We start from the raw sequence: 20,504 nt of genomic DNA on the forward strand, positions 1-20,504 counted from the left end.
TCTAAACTATGCACTTTAGGATTTCAAGATGAAAAATGAAATTAAAATGAAAATACGTGAAAAGATAATTATAGTATATAAATACAGGCGAAGGGAATAACGGGGAATTCCTGCAGCTCATGCCCCTCAATAGATGCTTATAGGAGACCGCCCTCCATGCATGGTACAGTACATGTTCTAGCATTTTGTATCTCTATGGCGCTGCATGCACGCTGACACCTCCACAGCGCTGTTGCCGACCTCCCTGTAGATCAGGGTTTGCATATAATTAGGAGGGTCTGCAGAGTATCGCCTGTTTGCGACGATGATCCGGTGCAGCATGCGTTTTTGTGCACTGCTCTGCAGGTTCACACACTGTTATCGTATTGCTGCTATATAGTGTATCAACCAGCGTTTGTCATATTATTATCTGTCTGTCAAGATTTAGCATAGAAAGACTGCGATTGGTGGTGGATTTTTCTTTAAGCAAGTGGTAATTTCTGATCATTATACGGTGAGTATATACTTCTGTTCAATCATATAAATTTTGTTGGAGATACATGTATTCCTATATGCAGGCCTATATCTTATCATTAGATAATGATCGTAATCATGTTATCTCTGATGGGCAAGTCTTCATATCGTCGCTCGGTGGTACAGCTTGTCCTTGGCTATCTGATCTGTCGTTGCTGTGATTCAACGCAATAGCACATATTAAAATGTATGTTTTGGGGGAATAAGTGAACTACATGAGCTGGATAATAGACTCATAACATCATTCACTTATATACGTGATGGGCCTACATCTTATTACTACCACCCCTCTCCCCTATATCCCTCTCTCCCTCTCCCTCTAGGCCCTGTCTGCATGCTCATTTCTTATATCCCTCCCTCTCTTTCCTGCAGACGATTAAAAAAAAAATTCTTGTAGGTGTACATTGATTGTGTACTAGGTCTTATTGGTCTATCGGTTGGCATGGTTGGGGCCTCCTCTAAGACTTGAACAAAATCAGTATATAGGCCTATATTAGATTTACACCTGTAAGCCTACTCATCACATCCGTCCTTGATACACATTTAGTCCAGCCATCTAATCCATCTTTAACGAACATACATTAAATATGATATCCAACTTTTCCGACCGAGCTGCCTTTGATTATAACCAAATGACAGGCGAAATACTAAACCACCATACAATAATCATTATGTGAACTTTGTGCTGTTATTAAGATATCTATACAAATACCGCCATGCCTATGAACACAGGATCGTTCTAACGCTAAAACAAACGATCAACAACAACAAAAGAAAACCCAGTATGCGTGTTAAATGCAGTCGCTCATTTATAGATTACCTTTTTAATTCTAAAGCATTAAGCATAATAAAGCATTGTGATTAACCATCATACTATATACAATAATCATTTAATGTGAACTTTGTGCTGTGTTGTATCTATACAAATACCACCATGCCTATCCCGAACTGGTCCGCACAGGATTGTTCTAACACTAAAACAAAAAAAAAAATATTGTGAAAAAAAAACAACAACCCCAGTATGCATGTTAAATGCAGTCGCTCTATTGTGTAGATTACCAGTTTTTGTATAATCTTTTCATTTTTTGAGCGCATAGGGACATTATCACTTTGTGTTATGCGCTATTATAAGCACTGTCAATTATTATTATTATTATTATTATTATAAGCAAAATTAAGCATTGTGATTGCCGGTCACATGCCCATGGTGTCATTAATACAAAAGCATGAGACATCGATAGCCTCTCGGACGATAAATCAGATTTTAAAAAAATGAAAACATCCTCTTAGCATAAGCCTCTAACAGGTGTATCAAACCAAAGTTGGTCTTTACCAGGGAGGTGAGAAGAACCTCCCTGTCTCTACAGATCACAGCAGAGGGGGTGTGAGATGGGTCAAGCGGAATAACGCACAAGCGCATTGTTTCTGTTACCACAGTGAATGTGTATAACGGAGAAGGCTGTTGTGGTCGTCTCTGTATACAGAGTCACTTTCTTTTGTGTTGAGAGAACCAGCGTTTGTTTGTTTGTTTTTTTCTGTGGAGCTTTACTTAACGGACCTGTAAGAAAACAGCGGTTTCCTCTATACCCGTTACTCAGCATTCTGTTCTTTAAACACAGTGCATGCAATGGTAGGCACAACCCCCAGCAAAACAAGACACACAATGACTGTCTGACTACTTCTTTGTACTGCACTCATACGGTTCTGAACCTTGCTTACCAATCATCCAGCGAAGAAGGTATATATACTGGAATTTACAACCCTACTCTGGAGGCAAAAATCTTGGGATTTTTGCAAATCAGTTTGCGTGTGAATTGAAGCAAAAAAAAAAGGAGTATAAATGATAAGAAATTGATAGACAATTAAAAAGATAAAAATGAGAGGAACAGGACAGTGAAAGTTTCAGCAAATTTTGATCAAACTAAGGAAGATTATGTTGCTGTTCTTTAAGTTACGATTAATCAAGCACAGACTGGCAACTCCGTGATGTTGCACGTGAACTTTCCTTCTGCTGTGTCCATGCATAAGATGTCTCTCCCCCCCCCCCCCCGTTTATGATGACGGAATATGTCTTTGAATGCAGGGATTACATAAAAAGATATTTGCACTTATTGTATTTATCAAAGTGGGTATCGCATTGGTCTTGAGACTATAGATGGCGACCTTGTTGTGACTGCATGGGTCTCCACCGGTTGCGGAGACGTCTCCTCCACGTCTGTCAGCCGGATATCCGGGCAGTCACGGAATAATCAAACATGTTCGATTTTTTTTTCTTTTTTTTTAAAAGACTTTTTCCAGTCTCCAGCTAGTCACGGAGACATCTCCGAGACTTCTCCGCGACGTCTCCATCAGCTGCGGCCACATCGCGGAGACTGATTTTGTCCGCGACGTCTCTGAGATGTCTCCCTAACCTTGTGGAGACCCATGGCGACCTACCGGTCTCCGTAACAATATGATAATTATAACATAACATCTTCGTAACATGATTACTTAAGAAGACGTCTAGGAGAAGTCCCCGCGACTTCCGGACGAACAAGTTGTCACCTTGTTTGAAGTCGTCTTGGACATCACCCTAGACTTGCCTTCATGCGAGAGCGCAGGTCATTTGTTCGTCTTTCGTGTTGCACGAGTCGTCGTGACTGATCAGTCGCGGCGACGTCTCCTCTAGTGAGATAGGCCCGTAAGGGTGCATGTGATGGTAAAATCAAAATTTTTCTTATCATAGTACAGAACAAAGTGGAGGGAGGGAGGGTCGAGCTCGAGTAGACAGCACAGGATTTCCAGTTTGTGTTTGATTGATCATAATTAACTTCAACTATCATAACTTTCTCAGTTTTATCAAAATTTGCTGAAACTTCCATCCTATGTTCCTGTGTCTCTATTTTTGTGCCGTTATTCGAGAAGGCGGCTATTATGCAGGAGATTGAACTTCCATTTTTCAGGTGCTATTCCGCATTTTCACTATACAGTGTTATCGCTGTATTCTTAGCTTTATGAAATGTTGACTGCTATTGACTGTTGAACATCACGTGTCCATAATTATGTTATAGCTCAATGCTGACGCAGTACTGTTATTACCGACACATGGTATATTCTACCAAAAGATAGACAAGTGAAGGTAATGATTAACCGTAAAAGGTATGTAGTTCATCGTAAATGTTTGCGTTTTCCCCTGAAAATTTGAACAGGTTGAATTTTACGGTGGGCAATATTCCTAAATGAGTTTCAGCATCGCTACTCCGACAGTGACACAATGAAGGATCAATCCAGTTTGTGCGTAATTATAATTACATGTTATAATCACCTCCCCTGCTAAAATACCCTGCCCAAAGATCAGTTATATAAAGCTTATAACTATGTCTCTCCATCCCTCACCCCCCATCTCTCCCGCTTCCTCCTGCAGCTATAAAATACACTGCTTAAAAAAATACTAATCTATTCTCTTTTAAACTCTCATCATGTGCTGCGGATATTTGAGTTTTGATGCATTCTTTTTACGTTTGTACCTATAGTGCAGAAGATATTCAAGCCATTCAAATCTTAAGTTCATTGTTAAAACTGATGTCGTCTTTTTATTTGTCCTATATCTTTAACAGGACAATGCCAAATAAGCCGAAGGCCTACGTGAAACTTACGCTGCAAGTTGCGAATCAACTCGAATCCACTCCCGACGGGCTGATGAACTTTCGCAATACCTGCCGCCAGTTTAAGTACGTGGACGCATTCGGACTGGACAAGAAAAGAGCATTCGACGTCATCGAAAGATTAGAAAGGAGACTGATTCTGGGACCGAATAACTTTGAGAAGTTTGTGGAGCTTCTGGAAATTATCGACCGCGACGATGTCATCCGCATGCTGCCGGGCTATGAGAACTACGGGGCTGCCGCTGGTATTACTTTAGGTGAGTTGTATGTTCCGGTAGACAGACTAGTTTCTATAGTCTTCAGATTCATGAAATTCTTCCGTCGAGATATTTTCATTGCAACTGATTGACAAATTGCCCTACATCGACGTAAATAAGCGCTGAATTGATCAGTGTTGAATTGATCAGTGTTTTATTAGTAGCCATGATAAAAGAAATCATGGGTGTACATACTCGTTCGAATCCTGCTCCAGTATGTATTATTTCAGTTATCTATTCGATGTCGGGGGAAAAAAATTTATGATGGAAGCGCGTTATTTTCATCAAAGAATGACGTTGATTACTCTTGTACCATATTGTATATACACATAACTAAATTCATATAAGTTTATGATCTTTAATAATTTGAAGAAAATCTGATAAAATTGTTGAAAAGGTGTAAGTGCATGTGCTTGAGTTTTTGTATGTGACTTGGAAATGTGTTTCTCTACTTTATTTTCGTGACAACCATATCCAACGCTCTTATAATGATTATAACTGTATTACAGATATTGTAAAGTATTTTCCGTTTTTCTCTCAGCTGACGGTCCAGCTGACACTCCGCTCCTGGGCGAGAACAACAACCTGTGCGTAAAAGCATCGCTGACGCAGCAACCGTGTGGCCCCACCTTCAAAAATCAAGGAGATGCGGGAATTTCAGAAATAAAGCTCTATGAGCTCGCCGAAAAGATTCGTCCCGACGAAGAATTAGGCCTCGCAGTATTCTTGGGTATTCCAGTAGCGAGGTACGAGCAGTTCGATCCGAAACACCGGGCGTACAAAACGCTGATAGCCTGGAAGGAGAATGTGACGGCCAACGAGCAGGCCAGCGAACTGGTCAGAGCTCTGAAGGAGGCAAAGTTGCCTCACTTGGCGTGGGAGTTTTCAGGTAAAAACCCTCAGAACACAATAGCAAACATGGGTGCAATATGCATTATGGATAGCAAGGCTCGGCACTAACCGTTTTGTCTGGTTGCCCATTCGGGCCACTAAAATCTTTAATCTGAAATTTTGGTGGCCCGAAAAAAGATATGTAGTTGCCCGGATTAAAAGCAAAAGCATAACACTCCATTTTGAATCTATTTGCTCAATCGGGCCCCCAAATGATAAACTTGATGGCCCAACACCAATTTCTAGTGGCCCAGGCCACCGGGCCACTGGGCCACCGCTAATGTCGAGCCCTGTTGTATATAGCCTCATACAACTTTGAATGCTGTGTTTCACGTCATCTCTGTCACATGGTCCCTCTGTTTCTCCGAGGGACAGTCTTAATGTTATCGTTGTTTTACTGTTTAATAATCGCAGGGTATCGGGTTGTATGCAACAAAACATTTCAATGTATACAATAAGAACGCCAGTTCCAGTCGATTATAACGGATGAGGTAAAACCCCCACAAAATAACGGACGCCCCATCAAAATCTGACAGAAATTAACAAATGTTTCTTTACTTATAGTTTTCTTCGTTTCGTGATATTTTTTTTTTATTTCACTTATCAGTAAATCCCAAATCCTATATAGTGATATCGGTCAGAATCATCATTGCAATCAGATGAGTTGATGATGTCCTCACCCCACAAATCTCCACATTATGATGTGATCTCACATTTTCAAAATGAAAGTCAAAATGTTCTAATGAAATGCAGTAAAAAAAAAACCTTTGCATCAAATATAAAATTGTTCCACATTTGTTATGTTATAATGATTAGAATAGTAAGATTTGAAGAAGGAGGTATCAAAGAAACTGATCCTTTGAACAATTGAATGAATAATATTCTATTGTCGAACAAAGGGGAGACTGCATGGTTAGGTTATGATCATCGCCTCCACATAGTTAAAGCATGTTATTGTGATTAAGTATGGCTCTTTCATGAAAACATATTTAACGATTAATATCCTCTTTAACTTACTTTTGTTTCGTATATTATGATTTTGCTTACGATTTTCCTTTCTCTTCGTGTAAATTTGAACAATCATTAAAGCCAACTTGGCCATGGTGAGGAGTTTCCATTTAAAAAGTTACATGGAAGATGTTTCAGTGTCTATAGCGTGACAATTAAACTCCCAGACAAACCTCATTTCTTTCCTCCTGCGTTGTCATCGGAGATCTCTTCCTGAAACTTTTTTCCTTTCTACTTTCCTTTGTTTTCCACACATATTTTGTATTGTCACTGTAACCCATAACATAATAGTGTGTAACCTGACACCAAAGATAAAGACGAATGAGATATATAGGTATAGCTATTAAATTCGATTTGATTGTTCCGCTTTTGCGTGGTCTTCCAACTTACAGATCCAAAGGCGTCAGACCAGAGGGACGTCACACAATCGCTTAGTCGGGAGTCGCCACTGACGGATAAGCATCTTTTCATGCTTGGAAGCAGCATGGGGGAAGGTTGGTGGGCGTTCGGAATCAAGCATCTCGATATGAGTGCCGTCGACATAGACGGTTTCTGCAAGAAAATACCAGGGGTAGGTAGTATAGCATCTAGTTTATGCTGTGTTAAGGGATAGGAAGGGATAGAAAATTATTTGTCACGGGCATTATGAAGATATACAGAGTTGCAAACGAAATGACATGTAGTGTTGACCTATCGGGCTTTATTAGTTTTGTAGTTTCACAGTTCCCTTTGCAAAATACTTTGTTCCATTTTCAAATTCAGTAGGGGAGTGGGGGGGGGGGGGCAAGGGGGAGGTGCAGAGGGTTCCTTCTTTTAGAACAGTGTTGTCACAATGGGAACACCTTTAAAGGTGCACCTTTGCCCTTTTCTGGTCTTTGGCAAGTGTTTGGGGTGCAACTGAGTTGCAACAGTAAACGTGCCCCTCGTGTTACACTGGTAATGGTACAACATTTTTCTTAGAGTGTAATTCTAAAGAACTTGGTAGATCTCATATCAGTGAGAAATAAAAACAGAAGAGTTTTCCGTATCTTTTTTTTTTACCTGTTACGCCATGTTGTCTTTTTGTATAGTACCCGTCAACCACTTACATTATTTTCACAGTTGACAAGAATTAATTATTCGAATAATGCTATTTGCGCGATATTATACGAATTAGATTATTATAGTAAGCACATTAACACGTTTCTTATTGTTAAACATTTCAGCAGGGAGAAAAATGGCCTCAAAACGACATAGCATAATTCCAGAGCATTGTGAATTACCATATAGATATTTTCTTATGCGCATTCTTTTACTCTCTTAAAAAAATCGATTGAAAATGTTCAGTCTTAAAGGAGTGAATACAAAAAAAATAGTGAATTTAGAGTGAATTTGGAGTGAAAATGCTCACTTTCACTCGTTTTAGAGTGACCTCAGGGATCACTCCAAAATCTTCGAGTGATCCCTAAGGTCACTCCAAAATGAGTGAAAATGAACATTTTCATTCACACTCAAAATTCACTCCAATTTCACTCTAAATTCACTATTTTTTGTATTCACTCCTTTAAGAGTGAATATTTTCACTCGATGATCTTTTTTAGAGAGTATGTCTTTTCTCCATTCCCCCTCTCTCTCCCTCTTGATCTCAAATTATTTCTTTTTTAACACCTCCTGTGCAGAACAGAGAGTTTGAGATGCTTCTAAAGTGGAAGAACAGGGAATGTGGAAACGCGACTGTTGGACGTCTACTAGATCTTATGGAGAAGAGCCAAGAAATCCCAATGGACTGCTATAAGTTTCTACACGAGCAGTTATCTCCAGGTGCGTTATCATTATACTTGATTTCCTTTCACGAAATCTATCCCCATCTCTCTTGAATTGATCTCAGACCTATAGTATTAGCACCTCAGTGAATTAGCAAAAGTAAACACAATTAAAAGGAAAATGATAACACTTTCAGCGATACGTTTTACTGTGGTTCGCTTCAATCAGGTTTAGCAACAGTCTAGTTGATTAATAGAGTTGGTCTTTTCTTAATCGCCCCGCAATTCTCGCTATCGCCAATGACGTAAAAAGTACCCGGATGTTGATTTAAGCGTCATTTACGGTGCATTATGGGATAGTCCGGTAGCAAAGTCACTTCCGTTCGTACGCGCGTGATACGTGACTACAGTCAGACCGCAACGTCCTGAAAAGCCTTCGCATTTATCGTACGCGTATGCATGGACCTCGCGGACATGAATACATAATGAGCTGGGAGACCACATTTTTAGAGTGTCTGTAAATCTAAACGACATTATCAATCTTCATGATTTATACATTGATAAAAAGCTGAAAAGTTGTACTTTGATGAAATTTGACCACTTAAAAGGTTATGACATATTAAATATACTGAACAAGGAAATTAGAAAACACAAAATTTGCATATTTTTCATTTTTCTTAAGGGGTACACTAGACCAACGAAATTAAGGTGGACCAAAATAGAAGAGGTATAAAATGAAAGAGGAAATATCATTCTATGAAAACATAATGACTTTATGTGGACTGATCCTATGAACGGGTCAGGTTGGCGAATAAATCATTGCGTTGTACAGTTAATTTTTGACGAGATGTCAGTTTGCCGCGAATACGCGCTTCTGATTGGTTAATTCCCTCTGAGTGGAGAGTTGAACGAACCTCGCGGAATGACAGTAAACGTGTACTCTTAATACACTGTGTGTAGATGACAGTGTAGGACCCTATGGTGTGTGTGTGTTCGCGCGCACAATACGCGCTCAGGTTCAGGCAACTGCAGCTAAGATCTCCACGTAAACAACAAGAACAACACTCCACTCTGATCGAAATCTCAACTTTGGCTTGAACTTTGTTTGCACAACTAGATAAAGTAGCGTGCATTAATAAATAGCATACAAATCAATAATAAAGGATCTAGCATTAAGTTTGCGCACATGAGTTCTTTGGGGCTCTCTATTTGGTATTAGAATAATTATTCCTTATTAATCCACTGTCCCCATCGCTGAGTAATTTATCTAATGATACCCTGGGAGCGCATGATCATTCATGTATCTCAAATTGCCACACTATTATTTTTACTCGACGAGACTTTCAATTTTTATTGTTTTCTAAGCGAGGGACCAATTCAGTTCTTACTGTGCTATCATAACAAGTATATCTAAAACGTTTGCTATCATTCATATGGTGATTCAACCTATGAACGGGTCGGGTTGGCAATAAATACAAAGCCTTGTTCTAATTTGTCTCAGGGTCGTTTGGAAAATATCGATATAATGCAGAGATATGAATAATGGTATCATAAGCTCATTTTATATAATGTAAGCATTAAAAGGTGTGATTTATTTCAAATATTCACAAACCATGTCAATTAGTCATGGATAGTAGATCTTCATGTCGTCAATAAGTGAATCTCGTAGACCATGCACTTTGTCTCTGAATTATCTCGCAAAATCTCGGGTGCTGAAAAGGACATGCGCAAAAGCCTGCGCGTACGATAAATTTTTGATTTGAGCTCATTAACAGCAGCGTTGCGGTCTGACTGACTAATGCTATTTACACACACAACCGACTGTATTCTACGTGTACTTCCGGTTTTCTCGACTTGAATTACAGCTTTAATATGATTTGAAATTTCTCCATTCTTAAGAAATTGCTGTTAATACGACTATTGGTTGTTGCTGCGAAGCTGCCATGTGTTGTTCGCACGACAATAAATGAAAAAAATCTGCAGATATAGGACCCTTACTGGCATGCGAGACGTGACGTGGCCGCGTGGGTGAAGTTTGCGGGTGACTCCACAGCGCAGTACGTGCACGCGCGACTTACTAGTAGTGGTAGTACATGTATTATAGTAGCACTAGGTAGTAGGCCTAGTGCCTACGCTTCATTGTACGTACTTACTTGGAAGAAATTGCTTCGGAGACAGGATAAGTTCGAGATCACTGTTCGTTCCCGATTGTGTTCGCGACATTTCGACAGAGAACAAATGAAAAAAAAAAAAGATGGGCATTCAATGACGATATACTGTATATCCAGGTGGGTGAATATTTTCCAGCATATTTTCAGCGTATGCAGAGATGACTGATCTGTGATGTGCACATCGATCGCATGATCAAGCAGTACGCCGTACCGGTATGTGTTATGTACAATGTAATTAGCTTATGCGCTGCGTGCAGTGGTGCATGTTGACCGAAATATCGGTCTGTATCTGTCCGTCGGGGAATGTTCCGCGGAGACTGCGTCTGGCTTCACCGATCCCCTCCGTCAACTGGCAAAATATAAAAGAGTCCTCCGGACAGACGGATCTTTCTGTCTATGGTGCATGCTAATGCAAGGCCGGCCACCGGCGGGGACTACAGTGTACGAGTATGACAGGCCTGGCCAGCGCCACTCGCTGGCTCGGGCGGTACACATGCAGCGGCCTACAAGCTACTGTACTACTATCCGTGGTCGGCGCTGCGCTATAGGTAAGGTACACGTACGCGCACGCTAGCGTTGTGCAAATTATGCCCCCTGCCGGAAGTGCCCTTGCTACCAAGTGCACTAAATCTTGACGAAAAAGCCACATCCGGGTACTTTTTACGTCATTGGCGATAGCGAGAATTGAAATGATGTCATTGATTGAATGACTAACTAATCATTTGGTGTTGTTGGTTTTGATTTTTTTTTTTTTTGTGTGTGTGGTGTAGTTATGGCCAGATGCAAATGATATTACGATCTGCTATTTTCTACTCGATCACACGCGATACATTTTTTTGGTCCCACTCTGATTTGGTATTAAAAAAAATGAAAAGCATAAAAGACTGTTCGTTCAATTCATATGGACTCAATATGTTTTGTGTCGACAGTGCAGGGTAGGTCTATAACTTTCAAGCTCACAGAATCAAAAAGAAAGAAGTATTTTTTTAATGTTTTTGTTTTTCAACTCCAGATATTAAACAAGAGCCTGATGCTAAACCAGCAGAGACTGAAGTTTGATGACTGGAATCTCTATGCCAAGTAGACTGAAAGGGCCACAAGCACCATGACATCATCAGCACCATCACGAGTCGTGACCATCATGAGCTCATGCATTATACTGATTCAATGAAAGCAGTTACGATGGGAAGCAGAAATATTAAACCCTTGATGTTTAATCCTCAACATCAATAGGGGACGAGTAAGCATACGAACTATACTTGAGCATTCCAGGCAGGTTCAATCAAAATCAGTGCTCTGTTTGCCGTTGTTTTCATTGTTCGACGAGCAATCATGTAAGCTGCAATCGTTTAGAGATGGTTTTGTTACCATGTTTACAGTGTATTTCATTCTCGTGTTTATAATGTAAAATGTGCAATGTATTTAATAATTTTCGGTCAGCATTTTGTGTTCATTGCTGCTTACTAGTAAAACCTGCTTTAATGGTTTCGGGATTTGAGGGGGAAATGACACATTCAACCTGTATATAGAAACCTTAACTTATCTAACGAATCATGTACATTTTATTGTGCTTTAACGAAACAAGTTTACTGCGATATAGAGCATCTGTATAAAGTGCACAGATCGAATTCTGAATTTCGTGATGTCTATGCGCTTTGATTCGTGCGTGTACACATGTATGTATCTACATGAATGACTTGTGTGTCTAATCAACATCGCAGAATCTAAAAGAGATAATAACACACTTTATATACAAGTCATTCATTCTACAAAACATGTGAAGTTCACACACTAACAAGAATACGACATCACTGTAGAGGCAGGGACGTGCACTGCAAAAAGTCCGGTGCTAAATATGAAACACCGAGCTGGTGTTAAATTTCCGGTGCTCATTCATGGTGTTAGATTAATACCTCCGGGTGTCATTTCAAAATTTAAAATTGTTTTTTGAATAGTTTCTTAGTTGCTGCACTTCTTGTTAATTTTGAACTTCAACAAGACGATAAAAAATTTTCCGATAAAGTACTTGATTTTTGAAAAAATGTGTAAACAAATTTACACCACAGTAACACCAGTTGGTGTGGTCCCCTATTGAAGCTGGACGGGTGTTATACCATTGCAATTAACACCACCAATATCAAATCAACACCATGCGGTGTCATTATTGAATTAACTCTAGCGCAGTGTCAAAAATATCACCAGCCACAGTGTCAAATTAACACCACGAAGTGCCAGGCGAACACTTTTTAACACCGTAACAATACATTTTCAACACCTGTGGGTGTGGTCCTCTATTGAAGTTTGATCGGTGTTAGATTTAACACCCATGGTGTTAAATCTAACACCGATGTTTTTACAGTGTGGGAAGCACTTCCCTGGTAGAGAATATCTTTTTTTCTTTTCAAGTTGACTACTTAAAAAAAGGATCAATCAGTATCAAACAAACAGAAGGGAGAAGCCTTTTTTCTCTCTTTTTAAACTAGAATCACACATCAATAAATGTATTTGTCATGTCCGTATGTTGATATAGCGACTCATCATGTATGTCAGTCATGTCAACAGCATGTCATGTAGTAGATGATTGTCATCGCCCTACATGTTCCGTATATTCGCATTTTCTTCATAGATTGGAAATTAGAATGTCCTCGTATTAATATGGTAACATAGCAATGACGTTTTGTGGGGGAAGATGGGTTATCATAGCTACTGAATATCGACCAAAAGTATATGATCATACGATATATTTGCCTCTGTGCGTGCGTGTGTGTGTTTGTGTGTGTGTGTGTGTGTGTGTGTGTGTGTACAAATCAGTGGAATACCTGATTTGATGAGGATCACATCATTGTCACCGCTAATGAGAATAGACGTGGATGCAAATGATATTACTGTAAACTTAAAAAAATTCCATGACTCTCTTAATTTAGGTCCGATTCCAGTGAGAAGTCTTCCAATTGTTTTTTTTTCTTTCCTATTTCACTCTACGTGTCATCTATAAGTGAAGTTGAACGTGAGGTTGCATTGCACTTTAAAGGTCATAATTATGATAAAGTTTGCTCACGTGTCTCTTTTTACCAAGAACAGTTACTGGGCATTTCGACCACATCTGGGCCAGAGATACACTTGCTTGATCTAAATGTCATTTTGCTTTCGAGGTCAGGTGTCAAGTTCAACGGTCATTTGTTTCTTAAATTACGTTTAACATGAAGAGTCCCTTGTAGCAACAACTGATAGCCCCCCCCCCAAAAAAAAAAAAAAAAAAAATCGGTCAGAGCAGTGGCGTAACGGGGGGGGGGGGGGGCAGCAATGGGGCGGTCGCCATACATTGTCATAACATAATCACGTGATTACCAAAAAGAGCCTATTTCATTATTCTTGATGAAAAGCAAACAATGAACCAAATGACAGATATTATTTTCAGACCTGTGAATGTATTCTTTAGCTCAGATGCAAATTAAGTAATTTCATTCATAGACTAAAGTCCGCGACCCATCTCCCCGGGCAAGTTAAGAGGCAATGAACGAAATTCCTAACCTCATCACCTTGTTGTACAAAGTATATAAAGATTAATTTTCAAATTGCATCAGTATCTATGACTTTTCCATCATTTTGTGAAAATGATTTGTTCACTTGTCGATTATTTGCTCTACCCTAACGTTTCTTTCAGTATTGGTATACACACAAGTATACACTGTTTTTCGTCAACGTCGAAAACTGTGATGTAGCCAAGTATGTGTGATGGTGATTTCATATCTTTTCCTGAAACTTAAAAGAGAACGCAATCATGGATGAAGAATTTTACCAATCGCAAATGATCTTATCTTTTTTTTATTTGTCTTATATTCCTTGATTAACACATCTCACATTCCAGGTATTTGTACTGGATTTTGCTAAACCAAGCAGTAAACGTGTTTCAGGATTATCTTCATCCGAGAAAATAACTTGATCGTTAGTTCTAGAACAGTAGTTGTACCTTTGTTCTAGTGCTGGCAGGTATGTGATAAATCGTGTAGTACAATATAATGATTATGAATGTTAATGTATTCGAGTACCCATCATTATGCAATTATTTACTTTTGCGTGTACTGAGAATATGTGTTGTATATCATGTTTCTGCTTGATGTGCTACATCTTTATGTTGTGTGTGAACAATTTTTTTGTGTGCATATATCGTTTTAAATTACCTTTTTGAATTATTCACTCTTTTTACTTGTTTTCTCTATGAGGACTTACTACAGTACGAACGTGCTCCACGTAAACAGTATTCTGACTTTGACATTCATTGGCTTGAATCATTCCTGTACTGCATTCAAAAGTATTAATCATGTTCCGAAATAATACCAATTTGTGAGTATTGCTGTTAGAATTGTTATTATACATTATTGTCATGTCTCGTATGTATATATGAGTAAAAAAGTTCCAAATTTTACATTCTTACTTGTTACAGTGACAAAGCATTAGGTGGGGAAGAACAATTCACAACGTCTACGCAGGACCTAGTTGATAAACACACACACACACAAATATATATATATATATATATATATATATATATATATATATATATCAAGCGTTAATTTATCATCCGCTTGTGTATGTTTTCTGCTGCGTTATGTGTGGACGACTAACCAAAACCCAGTGAAAAGTTCACAAAAAGCAGGAAGAATATGGCAAGTACAAATCAATAGTAATATATGGTCATGTCATAAGAAATGGATCGAGGACATCCTAAATGATATGACATAATTATGATAACGTATATAAAATCGTATAAAACTGTTTTTAACTTGAATTCTACGTTAGATGAACTACAGAATTTCTTATTATTGATACATTTCTGTTTATGAATAAATACATGATTGATTTAATCACTATGAAGTCCATGTCCATGTTTTATATAAAGTAAAGTCGTGCTGTAATTGTATTAACGAGTCTATGAATGTGAACGTTTACAGCTGACTGACAGCGGCCTGACTGAATATGATTCAACCCTGCAGTATAAAAAAAATAAAAAAAAATAAATATAAATCATGATTTCAACCGCGTTTAAATCAAGGTGTGTATATATATATATATATATATATATATATATATACATACAGGGTGCGGTTCCACGATGTAACGGCACGTTGTCAAATAAACCCCTGGACAGTCTAACGGGTTTTTGTTTTTTGTTTTTTGTTTTTGTATTCTGATTTTCATTTTCATTTTTTTTTACTAGTTTTCTCCCGTTTAATTTACAGCTAATCGTACTTTACACGAATGAATCATGAAGGTTTAGAGAACATGATCTGGCAGGTAAAACAGATACTTTAATCAATTATATGTAGTTAATAAATCCTCAGAAGTTTCTGCCACGGACAAAAGGAGCTCTGGCACATTTTGCCCTCGACCGTTTTTATCTCCATTTCTGACACATCTACTAATTACTATACCTCTGTCATCTTACCTCTTAACGTTTGCACCAGACATTATGGCTTCTGGTTTTGTCTTGTTTTGTTATTTAGTCTACATTTACAAGTTTAATGCTGATGCTTTCAGCATCTCTTCTGTGAAAAGGTTCCACTGCAATAAAAACAAGTTAAAAATGCATGGAGACCAGAAGCGGATCTAGAGGGGGGTTTGGGGGGGGGGGGGGGGGGGGGGGGGGTTGCAACCCCCCCCCCCCAAAAAAAAAAAAAAAAAAAAAAATCCGGGGACCATTTTGTTTTTTTATCTTATCTTTTTTTTTAAACTTGTAATTTTATTTTTTATTATTATTATTATTTCTTTTTTTTTGGGGGGGGGGGGGGTGGGCGAACAACCTCTATACCAAAAATAGTGGTGTTTTAGATGCAAGAAAACGCCATTTTCACACAAAAATTTTCAAAAATTCTCCCTACTGTGGGAGGGGGGACACCCCCCTCCCACACCCTCCCCCCCCCCTCGCTCGCTACGCTCCCTCGCATACCGCCCCAACCCCCCCCCCCCCCTTTATAAAAAGCTACATCCGCCCCTGGAGACTGGATTTCAAACAGTCTCCAACAGATTTCAAACAGGGCACCTTGCTAAAAAAAGAGTCTGGATATAAACAAAACTCTCTTCTGATGAGCTTATTTTGCTGTTCCATGTTTTCTTCCTAATATTTTGTTTTTGTACTTTGATGGGATTTGGGACCTGATGAAGCAAGATAATCATGGTCCCAAGAACCTTTTCCTTTTTTGTATAATCATGTACTTGATGTCATTAATTTTTCTAATGTTGCCTAATAAAATTGAAAAAAAAAAGTGATATGAAAAGTTAAATATCAATTAAAAACAAATTACCTGAATTCTTTACTACATCGTATACCTGACGTTTATTTTTTCCCCTCTCTCTCCTGATATTCCCCCACACATCTCTTCCCCAACCCCCTAACATTTTACTCATGATATTCTTATCCTTGCAATTTTAATCCTTGAACATTATTACCCGTGACATCTTTCCTGCGACATTTTACCTGGCACCTCGGGTAGCCGGATGGTCATCTTGTAACATATCAGGCAGGCTGTAGGACATCAGTTTTCACCATGCAACAGATCAGACTATTAGGCAGTTTGAAGATCTTTCAGCATCATATTTGGTTGTTGGGAGCTGGATTAATTGTATCGTCGTAAAACAGAAAGAAGGATCTTTCAGTACTGTCTAAAAGTAATCATCCCTGTTTGCAACAGGTTGCTTATTTGAGAAAGGAGTCGTTTCATTCACTGATGAAAAGGCCCAATCAGGTACGAAGAATACCCTCACTTCCCTTATCACTTGTAACTCCCCCCCCCCTTTTTTTTTCCTGAAGTGGGACTATATATTTAAACACATATTTTACATGTGACGCTCTGTATCTGTTTTATTGATGAATGAAACTGCCCTTGCCGCAAATAGGCACCCTGTCGCAAACAGGGATAATTACTCTGTAGTAACCAGTCATGGTGCAATCATAATGTTGTCCTGCAAGGGATCAGACGGAGGGCAACAGCAGGATCTAGAGTCATCCTGGAATGGTACTGATGACGCATTGAGTCAGCTTGGAGGATCATCCCTCGTCAGGCTATAATGTCTGATATTTTCACTGGGCTCATGTACATGTCATGTCCAACTGCATGCATCTGATCTGCTTTGTTTATGTAGATAATATATTTACCATTTTAGTGTAATTCTTTATGTTAACATAATTATGCTTTGCTAGTTTCGACCAGGTTTCGTCTCACCTCGCTGTTTCGACCAATTCTCTTGCCAACTGGTCTACATATTAAATGGGTTAGTCAAATACCGGTTAGTGATTGGCTAAACACAGTCACGTGATGGAGGCACATTGGTTATATTCGCCCATGGGCAGAACATTTTTGTCATGTTCTCCCATGGGAAAACATTTTCACGTAACAAATGACAAACGATACCAAACGATTGAACGATCATATTTTCACGCAATCGATAGGATGAATTTGCCTATTCCATACAACGTGAAAAAGCAGATAACCGATTATTGTAATGCGTACGAAAGTGTGTTTTGAAGGACCCGCACACAGTGTGATTTGACTAACCCATATAATATAACAGATGATGACTTTTGTTGTCGGGAACATGTACCAAACGTTCCACCCTCAGGGTTTGAAATGCTATTTCGGGAGGCTATAAGTCCCTCGACTACGTCTCGGGACTTATATAACCTCCCTCAATAGCATTTCAAACCCTTCGGGTGGATTATTCGGTATATTCCCTCCCCCGCCAGTCATCATCTATATCATGTACTCATCCATCAGCTGCGTACTCCCATGTGGGAGCGCACTACGAAGTGCAAGTGTAGTACCGTTACATCATGGTAGCTTCAGGGTTACATATTGTCTTCTTCAGTTCTTCCATGAAGCTACGGTTTGTAGCTTCATGGTTCTTCTATTCAATGTGCTACTATTCCATCTAACCTTAAATACATAGTATAACAGCAGGTACACATTGAGATCATTCAGGTACATTGAGATCTCTGGTTTCTCTAATGCCTTGTGGTCAAGACATTTGATTAATATGCCAGGAACCTAAACTACAAAATGTAATATGAATATAAGTGTATATGAATAGATATGTACACTGTAATATTATAGTATATGAATATGCAAATGAGTGAGCTCATGTCATCACCTCACATCTTGCCATATAGTTTGTACACAAAAGCTTGAAATTTTCAGTTTTTTCTCAAATGCAATTATGCCCTAGTCTCAAATCTTCATGTTATCTGACTGGTCATTATTTTGAAGCTCTAGTCAGCCAGGAATAATATTAAGTGTTTTACATGTAAACAGCAAAAAATTTGAATTTCATCATTTTTTTTTTTTTTTTTTTTTTTTGGGGGGGGGGGGGCACATAAACAATGGAAAATTGTAAGGTGATGACATCATCAGCTCACTTATTTGCATATTCGTGTATGAGATTTTATGAGAACCAGTTTGCAGAAATTAACAAAATTCCACAATTTCATAATTCCCTACCTTTTATTCAATTTTGATATAATTTTCTCCGTCGCACTTGTTGAGACATAACTCTTTCTTATTAACTTAGCTTAAAGCTGGCCTTGAATTCCCCTTCTCTATTCAGCTGCCTCTTGTAACAATAAATGTTTAATGTCCAAGGTTGTGGAACATTAAAGGGAGTTGCGAAGAGTGTTGTCAAGTAAAGTCACAAAAGCTATTCAAGGGGTATCATCACTGCATGTAGGCATGTGTGCTGTGAAGAGTGAAAGCTGCATAAAGTTAGCATAGTGTGACACTGATAGATTGTACAGTATTATGATGTGAATCCCAATCTGCCATTAGTGTGAATTTTGTTCAAACCTTGTACAAAACATCACAGTGACTTTAGGGGGAGCAAGAGCAGAGAAAACACATCTCATATCACTAAGCTGCATTTATTGAATATTTTGATCAAATGCAACATGCAGATAGGAGCAGATACACATGTTAATATGACAACCTTACCCATTTTACAAAATATGCACACAAGAAGTAGGTATAAAAATTGAACACAAGTTTAATAAACATTGAGAGCATACATTGGCCATCAAATTACTGTGAGAAGTATCATACAGCCAAAAGTCATCAAACATTTTGCAGACTCCTGTCCCAGTAGCGGAAGGTTGTACTTCCTGGGCACCTACAAACAGCTTATTTAATCAACCATTCAATTTAGCCATCCTGTAAGAAAGAAGTGGGTCACATTGTATGGTGACACCTCTGGGTCAAAGGCCAATGTACTACACTATGATTTGTGCATGAATAGTTGGTGGTGTCAACGAAATTAGTATCAAATCTTTTGATTGATGATCTACTATCTATAAAAACATACAATAGGAGAAACATGATTTGAGCCATGAAGTGGGGCTGTCAATGAGTAACAGGCCTATGCTTTACCAATAAATAAATTGGCATACAATTATTACAACAAGCAAATTGACTACCAGTTTCTGCCACATTCTTGAGCTGTTAAGCATCACATATATGCTATCACACTGGGTCATTGGACAAATTAATTGAGAGAGTAATAATCACCAGGTCCATTCCTGCACTGGCCACTGACTCATAAGGGAGTGACACAAGAATTGAGGAATTACTGATCTTTGACCAGAATTCAGGAATTTAACCTATTTCAGTCTACATGAACATTGCATAAAAGTCTGCAGCTCATGCCACACATTCAAATTCATTTTACAAATTCAAGGACTCACAAACAATAATGACAAAAAATGTCTCACTATTTAAATCTTCTGTCACTCTGCACAGATAAAGAAACACATAGAAAAACCAAGAAAACAGAAAAACAAGAAGACTTTGTCCAACACTTCTTCAGTTTTGTTCATACATAGAAATGAGACACTGAGGAGCTGTTTGTGGCTCAGTGGTTTAAGACCATGGACCATCAATCACAAGGTCCCTGATTCAAGTCCTGTTACTGCAGCAGAAACTTACGGGACCTGAAGAGATTGGTTCCGTGGTTGCTCACTTTCAAGGCATTCGCTGCTTCCTTAATGGTCATGCAAAGCAAAATCAACTGAAATCAAATCACATTGTATGGAGGATACACATGGGAGAACAACAGAGTATAAAAGTTTTATCTAAACTTTCCAAGGTTTGCACATTATGAAAATACTAAAAGAAATAAAACGCTTCCTGTTTACAAATAAAAATTCTCCCCTTTGAAGAGGCTACCATACTGAACAAACAACAAAGGAAGCAAATGTACTTGGGAATGTCTAAAGACCTCTTCACCTGCTAGCATCTC

General features: G+C 38.7%; 1 protein-coding gene across 2 annotated transcripts; it reads left to right on the top strand.

Moving 5' to 3' along the window:
- Positions 1-312: 312 nt before the first annotated feature.
- Positions 313-12,044, top strand: LOC139741213 (uncharacterized). Of its 2 annotated transcripts, none has more exons than XR_011711609.1 (6): positions 313-493; positions 4,110-4,414; positions 4,956-5,303; positions 6,706-6,884; positions 7,977-8,113; positions 11,239-11,250. XR_011711609.1 is itself a non-coding variant. In XM_071651807.1 (6 exons), the coding sequence occupies exons 2-6, from the start codon at positions 4,114-4,116 to the stop codon at positions 11,283-11,285; spliced, it is 1,017 nt and encodes a 338-aa protein (XP_071507908.1). In that variant the 5' UTR covers positions 313-493; positions 4,110-4,113; the 3' UTR covers positions 11,286-12,044. The 2 variants fall into 2 exon arrangements, 1 of the variants encoding a protein (XP_071507908.1); XM_071651807.1 differs by having other exon boundaries at positions 7,972-8,113; positions 11,239-12,044.
- Positions 12,045-20,504: the final 8,460 nt, after the last annotated feature.

This window comes from Diadema antillarum, unplaced genomic scaffold (genome assembly GCF_040938485.1).
Source record: "Diadema antillarum isolate AM-2024a unplaced genomic scaffold, OU_Dant_1.0 seq00000910_RagTag, whole genome shotgun sequence".
Taxonomy (NCBI): domain Eukaryota; kingdom Metazoa; phylum Echinodermata; class Echinoidea; order Diadematoida; family Diadematidae; genus Diadema; species Diadema antillarum.

What these genes read in the sequence shown, in the direction of transcription:
- LOC139741213 (XM_071651807.1), top strand. Translation starts at nt 4,114, where the DNA reads ATGCCAAATAAGCCGAAGGCCTACGTGAAACTTACGCTGCAAGTTGCG. An exon ending in TGCCGCTGGTATTACTTTAG is followed by an intron (nt 4,415 to 4,955) that starts GTGAGTTGTATG and finishes TTTTTCTCTCAG; the next exon opens with CTGACGGTCCAGCTGACACT. An exon ending in CTTGGCGTGGGAGTTTTCAG is followed by an intron (nt 5,304 to 6,705) that starts GTAAAAACCCTC and finishes TCCAACTTACAG; the next exon opens with ATCCAAAGGCGTCAGACCAG.